The sequence below is a fragment of the Petaurus breviceps genome, unplaced genomic scaffold (assembly GCF_028583685.1).
Source record: "Petaurus breviceps papuanus isolate PSGF00001 unplaced genomic scaffold, PetGlider_PUasm1.0 379, whole genome shotgun sequence".
In the NCBI taxonomy this organism is placed as follows: domain Eukaryota; kingdom Metazoa; phylum Chordata; class Mammalia; order Diprotodontia; family Petauridae; genus Petaurus; species Petaurus breviceps.
In genome coordinates, this window is record NW_027186303.1 from 3960273 (window position 1) to 3971282 (window position 11010).

Genomic DNA, 11010 nt, shown 5'->3' on the forward strand with positions numbered 1-11010 from the left:
TCTTCACAATTTTATGACACAAATATGGTGCTGATACCTAAATCAGGAAGAGTGAAAACAGAGAAGGAAAACTAGTCTAATTTCCCTTAATGAATATTGATGCATCAATTTTAAATCCAATACTAGCTTAGAGATTACAGTAATATATCCCAAAGATCATATACTATGACCAGGTGGTATTTATAATGTATGTGCAAGTTTTATATTAGTAAAACTATCAGCATATCATGACCTACAATACTATTAAAACCACTAGAAATAACATGATTATCTCAGTAGATACAGAAAAAGCTTTTGACAAAATGCGATACACCTTCTTATTAAAAACACTAGAAAACGTAGGCTTACATGCAGCTTTCTTTAAGATGATAAGTAGTATTTATCTCAAACCATCAGCAAGCATTATCTGTATTAGGAATAAGCTAGAAAACTTCCCAGTAAGATCAGGGGTGAAGTAAGGATGCCCATTATCAGCACCTTTATTTAATATTTTACTAGAAATTCTAGCTTATAGAAATTAGAGAATACGAAGAAATTAAAGGAACTAGAATAAGCAACGAGGAAACAACACTATCATAAATGAGAGGAGGTGGGAAAAATGGGATACTAATGCAGTGTTGTTGGAGTTGTGAACTGATCCAACCATTCTGGAGAGCAATTTGGAACTATGACCAAAGAGGAACCAAACTCTGCATACCCTTTGATCCAGCAATACTACCACTAGGTCTGTATCCCAAAGAGATCAAAAAAAGGGGGGAGGGGGTAGGAGCAGACCCACATGTGCAAAAACATTTATAGCAACTCTTTGTACAATGGCAAAATATTGGAAATTGAGGGGAATGCCTATCAGTTGGGGAATGACTGAACAAGTTGTAATATATAAATATAATGGAATACTATTGTGCAATAAGAAATGATGAGCAGGCAGATTTCAGGAAATCCTGAAAAGGCACTTTCAAACTGATGCACAGTGAAACGAACACTACCATAAAATGTACATAGTAACAGCAACATTGTGTGATTAACAATGAATCATTTAGTTCTTCTCAGCAATACAGTGATCAAAGAGAATTCCAAAGGACTATGATGGAAAATGCTATCCACATTCAGAGAAAGAATTGATGGACTCTGCAGATTGAAGCATATTTTTTCACTAATTTTGCTTTTTTTTGTGTGTTTTTTTCCTTTTTATCTGTTTCTTCTTTTACGACTTTGTCTAATATGGAAACATGTTTTACATGATTGCAAATGTATAAGCTATATCAAATTTCTTACCATTTTAGGAAGAGTGAAGGGTGAGAGATGAAGGAAGAAAAATTTGGAACTCAAAATCTTATAAAAATAAGTACCAAGAATTGTCTTTATATAAAATTAGGAAAAAAATAGACTATTTTTTTTTAAAGTAGTATCCAGAATAGGGAAGGAGGTATTTCTTCTTTACAACCACATCTCTAATATTGTGTCCTGTTCTGAGTACTAAATTTTATTTTCTTACTAATATTTTATTTTTTCCAAGTTGCATATACATTTTTTTAATATTTGTTTTTTAAAATTTTGAGTTGTAAATTCTCTCCCTTCTTCCTTCTCCTTTTCACTCTATGAAACAGCAAGCAATTTGATATAGTTTATATATGTTGAGTGCTACATTTTAGAAGGGGTGTTATAAATGGAGCACATAGTGAATACAAACAGCACAGTAAAAACTTCAAATCATATGATTTTAAAGAAACTTGCTGTTTTGCCCAGAGAAGAGAAGAGTTAGTGATTACATTATAGGAATCTTCAAATATTGAAGGATTTTCTGGTATAAATTTTAATATTTGCATACTTTAATAGAGCTGTTATTGTTATATTTCATTCTCTATAGCAGAATTGGAAAATAAATATGTATATTATAAGGATATATAAGGAATATATATAAGGAAAATATATATAAGGAATATAAGGAAAAAAAAACCTTACTAGCAATTAAGCTGTTTAATAGTGGGCTACTGTCTCAGGAAGTAGTAAATTCTCAGTCAGAGGAGGTATTCAGGCATTAGTTAAAAGACCAGCTTGCCAGGTATACTGAAAATGGAATTTGTGCTATGGCTAGTCATTGGAATAGATGGCCTATGGAGCCCCTTCCTACTTTGACATCCAGTGATTCATTAATTCCGAATTTAGTGACTTACCAAAGATTTACAGCTGAGTTATGGCTACCATTTGAGTTCTTTATTCCTAACTCAGTACTTTTTGTATTACTACAACATTTTGTGGTAATGGCTTTCTTCTTTTCTTAAAAAAAGGAAATGTCCTTTTCTTTTAAGTAATATAGAATTGTAGCCATGCTTAATTTGAGTTTAGAGTTAGAAATTTTTGACTTAGAATGCATGAAAATTATCATGAACATCTTACAATGTTGTCTTGAAGTTGAATTTAAATTCACGGAGTTTATTGAGGTTCTCAGATGAAAAGATTCTCTTAAGTATTGTGTGGTGTTGCTTTGTTTAATACTAGTACAAATAAAATTACAGTTCGCAAAAGAAGAAAGAAAAAATTTTGGTGGGTAAAAGCGAATCAAAGAGGCAACTAGCATCTTAGACAAAGCAGTACATCTGATAAAGTCTGTCAAGAAATGTTCATAAGTCAATAAAGAAATCATGAAAGTGCACATAATGTTTTTTTCTTTTCTCTTGTAGTTGCTGTGCCTTGCTTGCCCTCTAGCATAACAATTTTAAATTTGTCACAAAACAAATTTACATGTATTCCAGAAGTAATTCTCAGCCTTCCACAGTAAGTTTTACTTTAAATTTTAGAAACCAAGTTTGTATTGGAGGCATATACTTTTAAGTATCAAACCTATACATGCCCATTTTTTTTTTGCATATATAGAAGTTTAGCTTCAAGTAAACAAAAAGATGTATCAGCATTAGTTGATTGGACTTTTTTTCACCAGAGTAGTTTGACATTTTGTAGAAGCAGGGTTTTTTTGCCTTTTTTTTTGGAGGGCAATTGGGATTAAGTGATTTGCCCAAGGTCACATGGCTAGTAAGTGTTAAGTGTCTGAGACCGGATTTGAACTCACATCTTCCTGACTCCAGGGCCGGTGCCCTCTGCGCCACCTAGACCCACTTAGAAGCAGTTTTATGGTCTTTTTTTTTTTTTGCATGTGTAAAAATTCACACCTCTGATTTCACTGTTGAAGGAAGCTAATTTTTCTGATGCTGATCAAGTATGCTGTAATTTAAGACCTTGGCTGGACAAGGGATAGTTTAAGTGACTACATATACACAGTCTATGTCAGAGGTGAGACCTGAATCCAAGTCTTCTTGACTGAGGGTGGTTCTCTATCTCTCCAGCACACTGTCTTTCTAATATATTATTATAATGATTGAATGAAACCTGGATAGCCAATGTAATGATCCTTAAAACCTTACTTGAAGCATAATTTTAATTTGTGTGTGCTGTTTAAAAATTGAAAATGCATTTTTGAATTTGAAAATATGTAAAGGTTTTGCCTGATAGAGATGTTCTTTGATGAAAATAGTGAACTTTGCTTCCAGAGTTCTTGACTTAATTTTAATTTAAAAAAGACAAAAAGCACAAGAAATTACAAATGAAGACACTAATATATTTGTTTAACTTATTCAGGAAAGATCTATTTAGTCCTGTGCTTCTAATTTTTTAAAACATAAATGAATGTTATATTTTGTCAGATGTCTTTTCTGCATCTATTAGTATAATCACATTTTTTTTGGTACAAATATTCTCTGTCATGTTTAAACTTTCCTAATATTGAACCAAATTTACAATCCTGGTATGCATTAATTTTGTTATAATGTATAATCTTTTAAATACATTATTATAGTCTTCTCCCTGATATTTTACTCAATACTTTTGTATCTATATTCATCAGAGAAATTAGTCAATAACCTTTTTTTTGTCCTAAATGATTTAAAACATTTTTGCATTATTTTTTCTCAGTGTCAGTTATCAGGGCTATGTTTATCTTCTGGAAAAAATTTAGTAGGATCTCATCTTTACCTATTTTTGCAAGTAATTTATATAAAACTGTAGTTAATTGTTTAAAATTTTGGTATAAATCATCTGTAAATCCATCTTCTTTTGTTTTTGTTTTTGGGAGTTCCTTTATGGTTTGTTTAATTTTTCCCTTTGTGATTTTATTAGGTTCTTTATTTCTTTTTCTATTCACAGATATTTTATATTTTTGTAAATATTAATACAAAGGTGTGGAGTCAGGAAGATCTGAGTTGAAATTCTTCCTCAGACACTTACCAGCTGTGTGACCCTGTAAAACACTCATGAACAAATTCAGAAAAGCAGAGATGTTAAATAACGTTCATTAACTATAACACAATTAAAAACTATAATTAAGATGGCATTTGGAAAAATGATTTAAACTTAGAATGAAACAGTAATTTAAAAGTAAGAACTTTGTGAGATTGAGGATAAAATAAAAATACATGTTGAAACTTTCACTTTAAATTTAATGTATTTTAGAAGGAAAAGGTTTTTTGGGGTAGATCTTACAGCTTCATTTACAATCACCATCTTCTAAACTTTATGTACATGTTCAAGTTTGTTGATGATTTTCTAGTTCATAATAAAAAGAAAAAAGAATGAAAGAATAAAAGGACAAGGCACAAGAATAATAGATAATTTTTATCAGAGAAAATTACATCATACCCAGACTTTTATAATGCAGCCAAAGTAGTTCTCTTGTGCAAAATGCATATCTCTAAAGACTTTCATTAATCAATAAGTTGGGTGTACAACTTAAAAAAACCCCTAAATACACAAAAAAAAGCAATACAAAATATTGTCAAGCATAGTTGAGAAATACACATCGTTTTGATTCTCAGTTAGTAGTCAACTGAGGACTATCATTTACTTCTTTTTTTTTTTTTTAAAGCAATCGGGGTTAAGTAACTTGCTCAAGGTTACACAGCCAGTTATTTCTGGGTGTGGTGCTGAGTATCTGAGCCCGGGATTCTATCTCCAGGTCATCCCGACACTAGAGCCGGTGCTCTTACTCGCTGTGCTACCTGGCTGCCCCTTATCATTTACTTCTTATAAAATTTCATTCAAGTCCTTTACTTCTTGATTCTTCATCTTTTTGTTAAGTTTCTCTAGGTCTGACAAGGGCACGTTGAGGTCCCCAACAATTGTAATTTTATTGTATTTTTCCCTGTAATTCAGTTAGCTTTTCCTTTATGTACTTACATGCTTTGCCATTCATTGCATTTTTTATATATTTCAATAAGTTCAATGAATATCATGACTTTAAGCTAAGTGTAGTTTATAGGCTTATCTCTTTAACCACATTTTATTACCAATATCTAATCTGGCAGCTTTTGATTTTTCGAATTTGCTTAAATCATTTTGTCCAAAGACTTTAAGTGTTTATGGTATTACATTATAATTATCACATATTTTATAGCATTTATCACATTGTATATAATTCATATATTTATGTTATATAGTATATGTAATGTTATAGATAATACATTGTCATATATTATTACTATAATTTTTAATATATCAATGTATTATAGTTAACAACATTACATAATATATTACTGGCATAATAAATTCTGTTCCAATTTTTCATTTTAATTCAGCATGTATTTTCATATTATAGGTATATTTCTTGCAAGTATTGTTGGATTCTGTTTTTTTAATTAATCCTGCTGTCTTCTTCCATTTTATGGGTGACTTCATCCAATTCATGTGCTGGGTTAGGATTATTATGTTTTCCCCTCCATAATATACTTTTGTATTTCTTCTCTTCTTTTTATACATTTTTCTCCTATTTTCCCTCTCAGCAATGAAGAAAGTTGGGAAAAGAAAAGGAATGTGGCCAACCCTAGTAATCCATATCTGAAGTGGTCTTGCCTGTCTTTTTATTCTGTTTCCCTACTCTGGATTCTGATCATTTCTTCTTTAACTTTTTTCTTGCCTTTATATCTTCTCTTTATGATCTACTCTCTAAAACTAGTATCTTTTGCTATAATTTTCTCATTGACTAATCCCTCCCTCTAAATCTTTACTCTTTTATTCCCTGAAAGTCTCCATGTTGAATTTCATGTATTTCTACCTCCTTCTATCTATATTTGACCCTCCTTTGCTTGGTTCAAGTAAGAATGGAGTTTATGATACAATCATTTTCCCCATTCTCTTTTCCATGTTTATATCCTTTTTTGGTTATTATACAAAATTGTAAGTTATTCACCTTTCTTCCTTTTTTTTATTCTAATGTATCTTCTTACTGTCTTTTCTTTAATGTCTTAAAACTAACAATACAGAACAAAGCAACCTCTAGGTCCTTGTTTATCTTTCTTTACTCTCTCTGTGAACCTTGAAGACAGTAAGATTCTCAAAAGACACTTTTCCCCCGCTTTTTAAATGGAAGCACTTAATCTTAGAATTTAGTACAGTCCTATTGCTAAAATATGTTTACCTGTTTAGGTTCAAAACTTTGTTTTTTTTTTTTTTTACAGCAGGCATACTTGAAAGTCCAATATTTGATTAGATATCTAATTAACATTTTTGCAGGGTAAACTGTTCTTGGATTATAAACCTTTGAATTTTATATCCCAAGATTTTTTCTCATGTAAAGTAATTATAATTTAGGCTTATGTAATTCTGACAGTGCTTCTTTGGTATTTGATCTCTATCCTTTTGGGCTCTTGTATTATTTTTTCTTTGACCTGGAAGATCTGGATTTTGACTACCAAATTTCTCTTTATTTGGGGGATTTAGGATGTGACCACTGGATTCTGTTTTCACTTTGTCATCTGGTTTTATGGATCTAGTTGGTTTTCTTTTATGATTTCCTAAAATACAGCATCTAGGTGTTTTTTTTTTTAATTCTTGATTTTTAGGGAGACAAATTTTTAAAAAGTAAAATGGAAATTTTTAAATTAAAAAAATTTCACAAACATTAACAAAAATGAACATTTACATGTACACAGAAGAACATTGTATATTCAAACAAAACACATCCAGTTTCACTTTGCTGTCTGGTTTTAATAGAACTGAGCAGTTGTCATTTATGGTTTTTTTTGGAGGGGGAAAGGCAAGGCAACTGGGGTTAAATGACTTGCCCAAGGTCACACAGCTAGTAAAGTGTGTCAAGTCTCTGATGCTGGATTTGAACTCAGGTCCTCCTGACTCCAAGGCCAGTGCTTTCTCTATTCACTGTGCCACCTAGCTGCCCCAACAATTAAGTATTTTTTGTTGGTGTTGAGTCTTTCAGTCACATCTGACTCTCCATGACCCTGTTTAGGGTGGTTTGCCATTTCCGAGTCTTGTGACTTCTAAAATTTGTTGTAGAATTTCTTTTTTCATGAAATCATTGTTTTCAATTTGCTTTTTTTGTTTTTTTTTTTTTTTTTTTTTTGCCTTCTTACCCAGGTTTTCCACTTCCTCTTTTTAGGCTATCTATTTCCCTTCTTTTTTTTTTTTTTCTCACAAGCTCTGCTTTTGTTTTTAGTCTCTTCCTTCATTCTTTTCCAGCCACTTGAACTTATTGTGAAGTTAATCCTTTCTGAGTTTGCCTCTTAGGCTTGTATTTGGAGTTTTCTTCTTTTTACTCATCTCTCTCCAGGTCTCAGTCTTGAACTTCAACTTTGTACCAGGGCCAGACTCTGCCTCCTTGTATTCTTGAAATGTCATTTTTGGTCCCTGACCTCTCTGTTGTCTGGATTTTGATGTTGTGACTCTGGGTCAGGTAGGTAGTAATAGGCCCAGCCCTTTACTATAATCCTTACTTCTTGCTCATCCAAGTGACTGCTGGCTTTGGCCATGCCTCTATCTCCATTACCCAGCCAGGAGCTGGCTCTATCCCCTGTTGTGACTATTAACCCAAACTTGATGTCAGAGATCATGCTAGAGTCAGGCCTAATGGATGGTGGCTAGCATATGGTCTGCCCCTGGCACAAGGACAGGCGGGACAATGTACTTTCCCTATATATCCTCTTATGACTGACAAGAGTGCTGACTTAAGACTCCTTGAAGTCACCTATAAAGGTAGCTCTTCACCTCTACTGCTTTGCAAGGCCAGGCATGAAATAATGTTGGCTTCTGACACTGTTATTGGAGCTTGCACTGGAGCAGATTCCACCTCTCCTGGTGCTTCCAGAGGAGATGGGAAGGGAAGAGAATAAAAATTTATATAGTGCCTGCTATGTTCCAAGCACTGTGCTCAACAATTTTACAAATATTTTTTATCAAAATAACCTGCCCCCCCTTTTTTGATTTTTCAAATGCTTTATTAACTTCTGATTTACATCATTAATTTCTGCCAGATTTTGAGTTATAAATTTTCTCCCCATTTTTCCCCTACCCACCCCCCCCAAATAGCAGTCCCACAAGACATCCCCTCCTCCAATCTGATCTCTCCCATATCTTCTCCCATAACCCCTTTGACTTTTCCAGTACAGCATGGTGGATCTCTATGCCCCAGTGCCTGTATATCTTATTTCCCAATTACATGTAAAATAGTATTAATAATAGTGTATATATATATATATAATTTTAAACATTTGATTTTAAAACTTTGAATTCCAGATTCATTCCTTTCCTTCCTTGTCACCCACCCTTACTGGGAAGATATGCAATTCAGTATAGGTTGTACATGTGTAGCTAATGCAAAACATTAACATAGAAGATATATTGTAAAAGACTGACTATATTTCCCTCCCTCCTATCCCACCACCCACTTGTTCTGTTCTCTACTTTGATCCTGTCCCTTTTCAAAAGTGAGTGCTTCCAACTTCCCTCTCCCCTAGCCTGCCCTCCCTTCCATCATACCTCCTCTCATCCCCTTCCTCCCTATTCTCCTGTAGGGTGAGATACCCTATTTAGTGTGTATGTCATTACCTCCCTGAGCCTAATTCAATGAGAATAAGGTTGACCCATTCCCTTTTGCCTTCCTATTCTTCCCCTTCATTATAGCCATTTTCCCTTGCCTCTTTTATATGAGATACTTTACCCCATTCTGTCTCTCTCCATCTCCTCTCATTATATTCCTCTCTCACCTCTTAATTTCACCTTTTAAGTATCATCCCTTCCTATTAAATTGGTCCTGTGCCCTCTATCTATGTATACCTGTAAACATATATACACACATTCACATATGTATTCATACACCCGTATACCCTCCGATATAGACATATATATATATATATATATATATATATATATTTATATTTATATTCCCTTCAACTATTTTCATACTGAGAAAAGTTTCATCAGTTACAATTATTGTTTTTCCATGTAGGAATGTTAATAGTTCAACTTTGATAAGTGGCTTATGATTTCTTTTCCCTGTTTACCTTCTTAAGCTTCTCTTGTTTCTTGTATCTGAATGTCAAATTTTCTGTTCAGTTCTGTTTTTTTTTCATTAAGAATGCTTGAAAGTCCTCTATTCCACTGAATGACCATATTTTCCCCTGAAACATGATACTCAGTTTTGCTGAGTAGGTGATTCTTGGTTTTAATCCCAGCTTCTCTGCCCTCTGGAACATCATATTCCAGACCCTGTGATCCCTCAGTGTAGAAGCTGCCAGCTCCTGTGTTATCCTGATTTTGTTTCCACAATATTCAAATTGTTTCTTCCTGGCTGCTCGTAATATTCTCTCCTTGATCTGGGAATTCCGGAACCTGGCTATAATATTTAAAAAAAGCATGGTTAGATGCCACAGAGTAGGTGGAAATGCCTTAACTGTATGTGTTGTAAAAGCCACTAGGACCTCTTCCATCCTCATAAAGGGGAGTGCTAAACTTCTCTCCTTTCACACAACACTAACCTGCCCCTTTTTACAATTGAGAAAACTGAGGCAAACAGGTTAAGTGATTTGCCCGGGGCCATAAAACAAGGAAGTGTCTGATTTCATTTCTGAACTCTGAACTTCTTGACTTTAGGCCTCTTTAGATTATGAAGTTCTTGAAAGCAGAGATTGTTTTTGCCTTCCTATTTATCCCTAGTGCTTAACACTTTGGCATAGTAGGTATTTAATCAATATTTATTGATTGACTTAGCAGGCCAAATCTGGGCGAGAAGATAAGAAGAAGTAGGATACTAGATAAAGTTTGATAAGGACAAAAGATATGATAGACCAAGTGCAATAAGAACTTGAGGAGGAAATCACTTTAAACTAGAGAGATCCCAGAGGGTTTCAGAAAGGAGTTGGTACTGGAGCTGGGTCTTGACTTTTATTCCTAAGTGTTCAGAGATGCTGCTGCTTTCTGAAAACACTGTAAGAGGAAATTGGGTCCAAAGTGAAACAGGGGCTATGTTTTACTGTTTTTACCTTGTACTTAAAAGGTTTCTCAGTATGGTGGGTTTTATAGCTCTGCACACTTATCTGTTCAAGACATTGTGCTAGGTGCTGTGGTGATGAATTCACTTTATGCCAGTGATGTTGCATGTGAGGTACTGTGTTCTATGGCTTCCATGAAAAGTTTTTAGTCTAATGGGAGAGATAACACATTATCTTATCATATTATAATATGAATTAATGAAAGTTCATAGGAGGTAATAATCACTTCAGTTTGTGGGGATGTTCATGGAATACAATGCTCATAGAAAATTCTAGGCATATTTCACATTTTCTTAAGAGAAACTTTGGGGGCGATAAATATAACTGCTTTGATAACCACTGAAGGAGGAATATTGACTGATGGGTGAGAAGTAGAAAATTAATTTCTTTAGTTGTCTTGTAATATTCAGTTTCTCTATTGTAGTTTTAAATTATGCATTCTGTTTGCCTTGGCTGTGGAACTTTTGTTGCATTTTAAGTGATTCATTGGTTATGTAGAAGGAAGAAAAAATAAGGTAAAGCAACCTGAAAGAAGTTGAATTCATAAAGGATTGATGATCAAAAGAACAGCAAAAAATTGGAAACGAAGTTCATGCCCATCAGTTAGACAATGACTGGGACTGGACAAACTTCAATATCTATCTATCTATCTATCTATCTATCTATCTATCTATCTATCTAT

The 11010-nt window shown here is 33.5% G+C and overlaps 1 protein-coding gene and 1 non-coding gene across 3 annotated transcripts in view; one reads left to right on the forward strand and one right to left on the reverse strand.

Moving 5' to 3' along the window:
* LRRK2 (leucine rich repeat kinase 2) overlaps window positions 1-11010 on the forward strand; it is a 244910-nt gene that overhangs the window by 121634 nt on the left and 112266 nt on the right. For both annotated transcript variants that reach the window (XM_069099462.1, XM_069099463.1), the window contains exon 26: window positions 2682-2775. In XM_069099462.1, coding sequence (XP_068955563.1) covers window positions 2682-2775 — 94 coding nt within the window. The remainder of the gene's footprint in view (window positions 1-2681; window positions 2776-11010) is intronic.
* LOC138169869 (U6atac minor spliceosomal RNA) lies at window positions 9686-9811 on the reverse strand. Its single transcript, XR_011170485.1, has one exon. It is a non-coding gene; the product is annotated as a U6atac minor spliceosomal RNA (small nuclear RNA).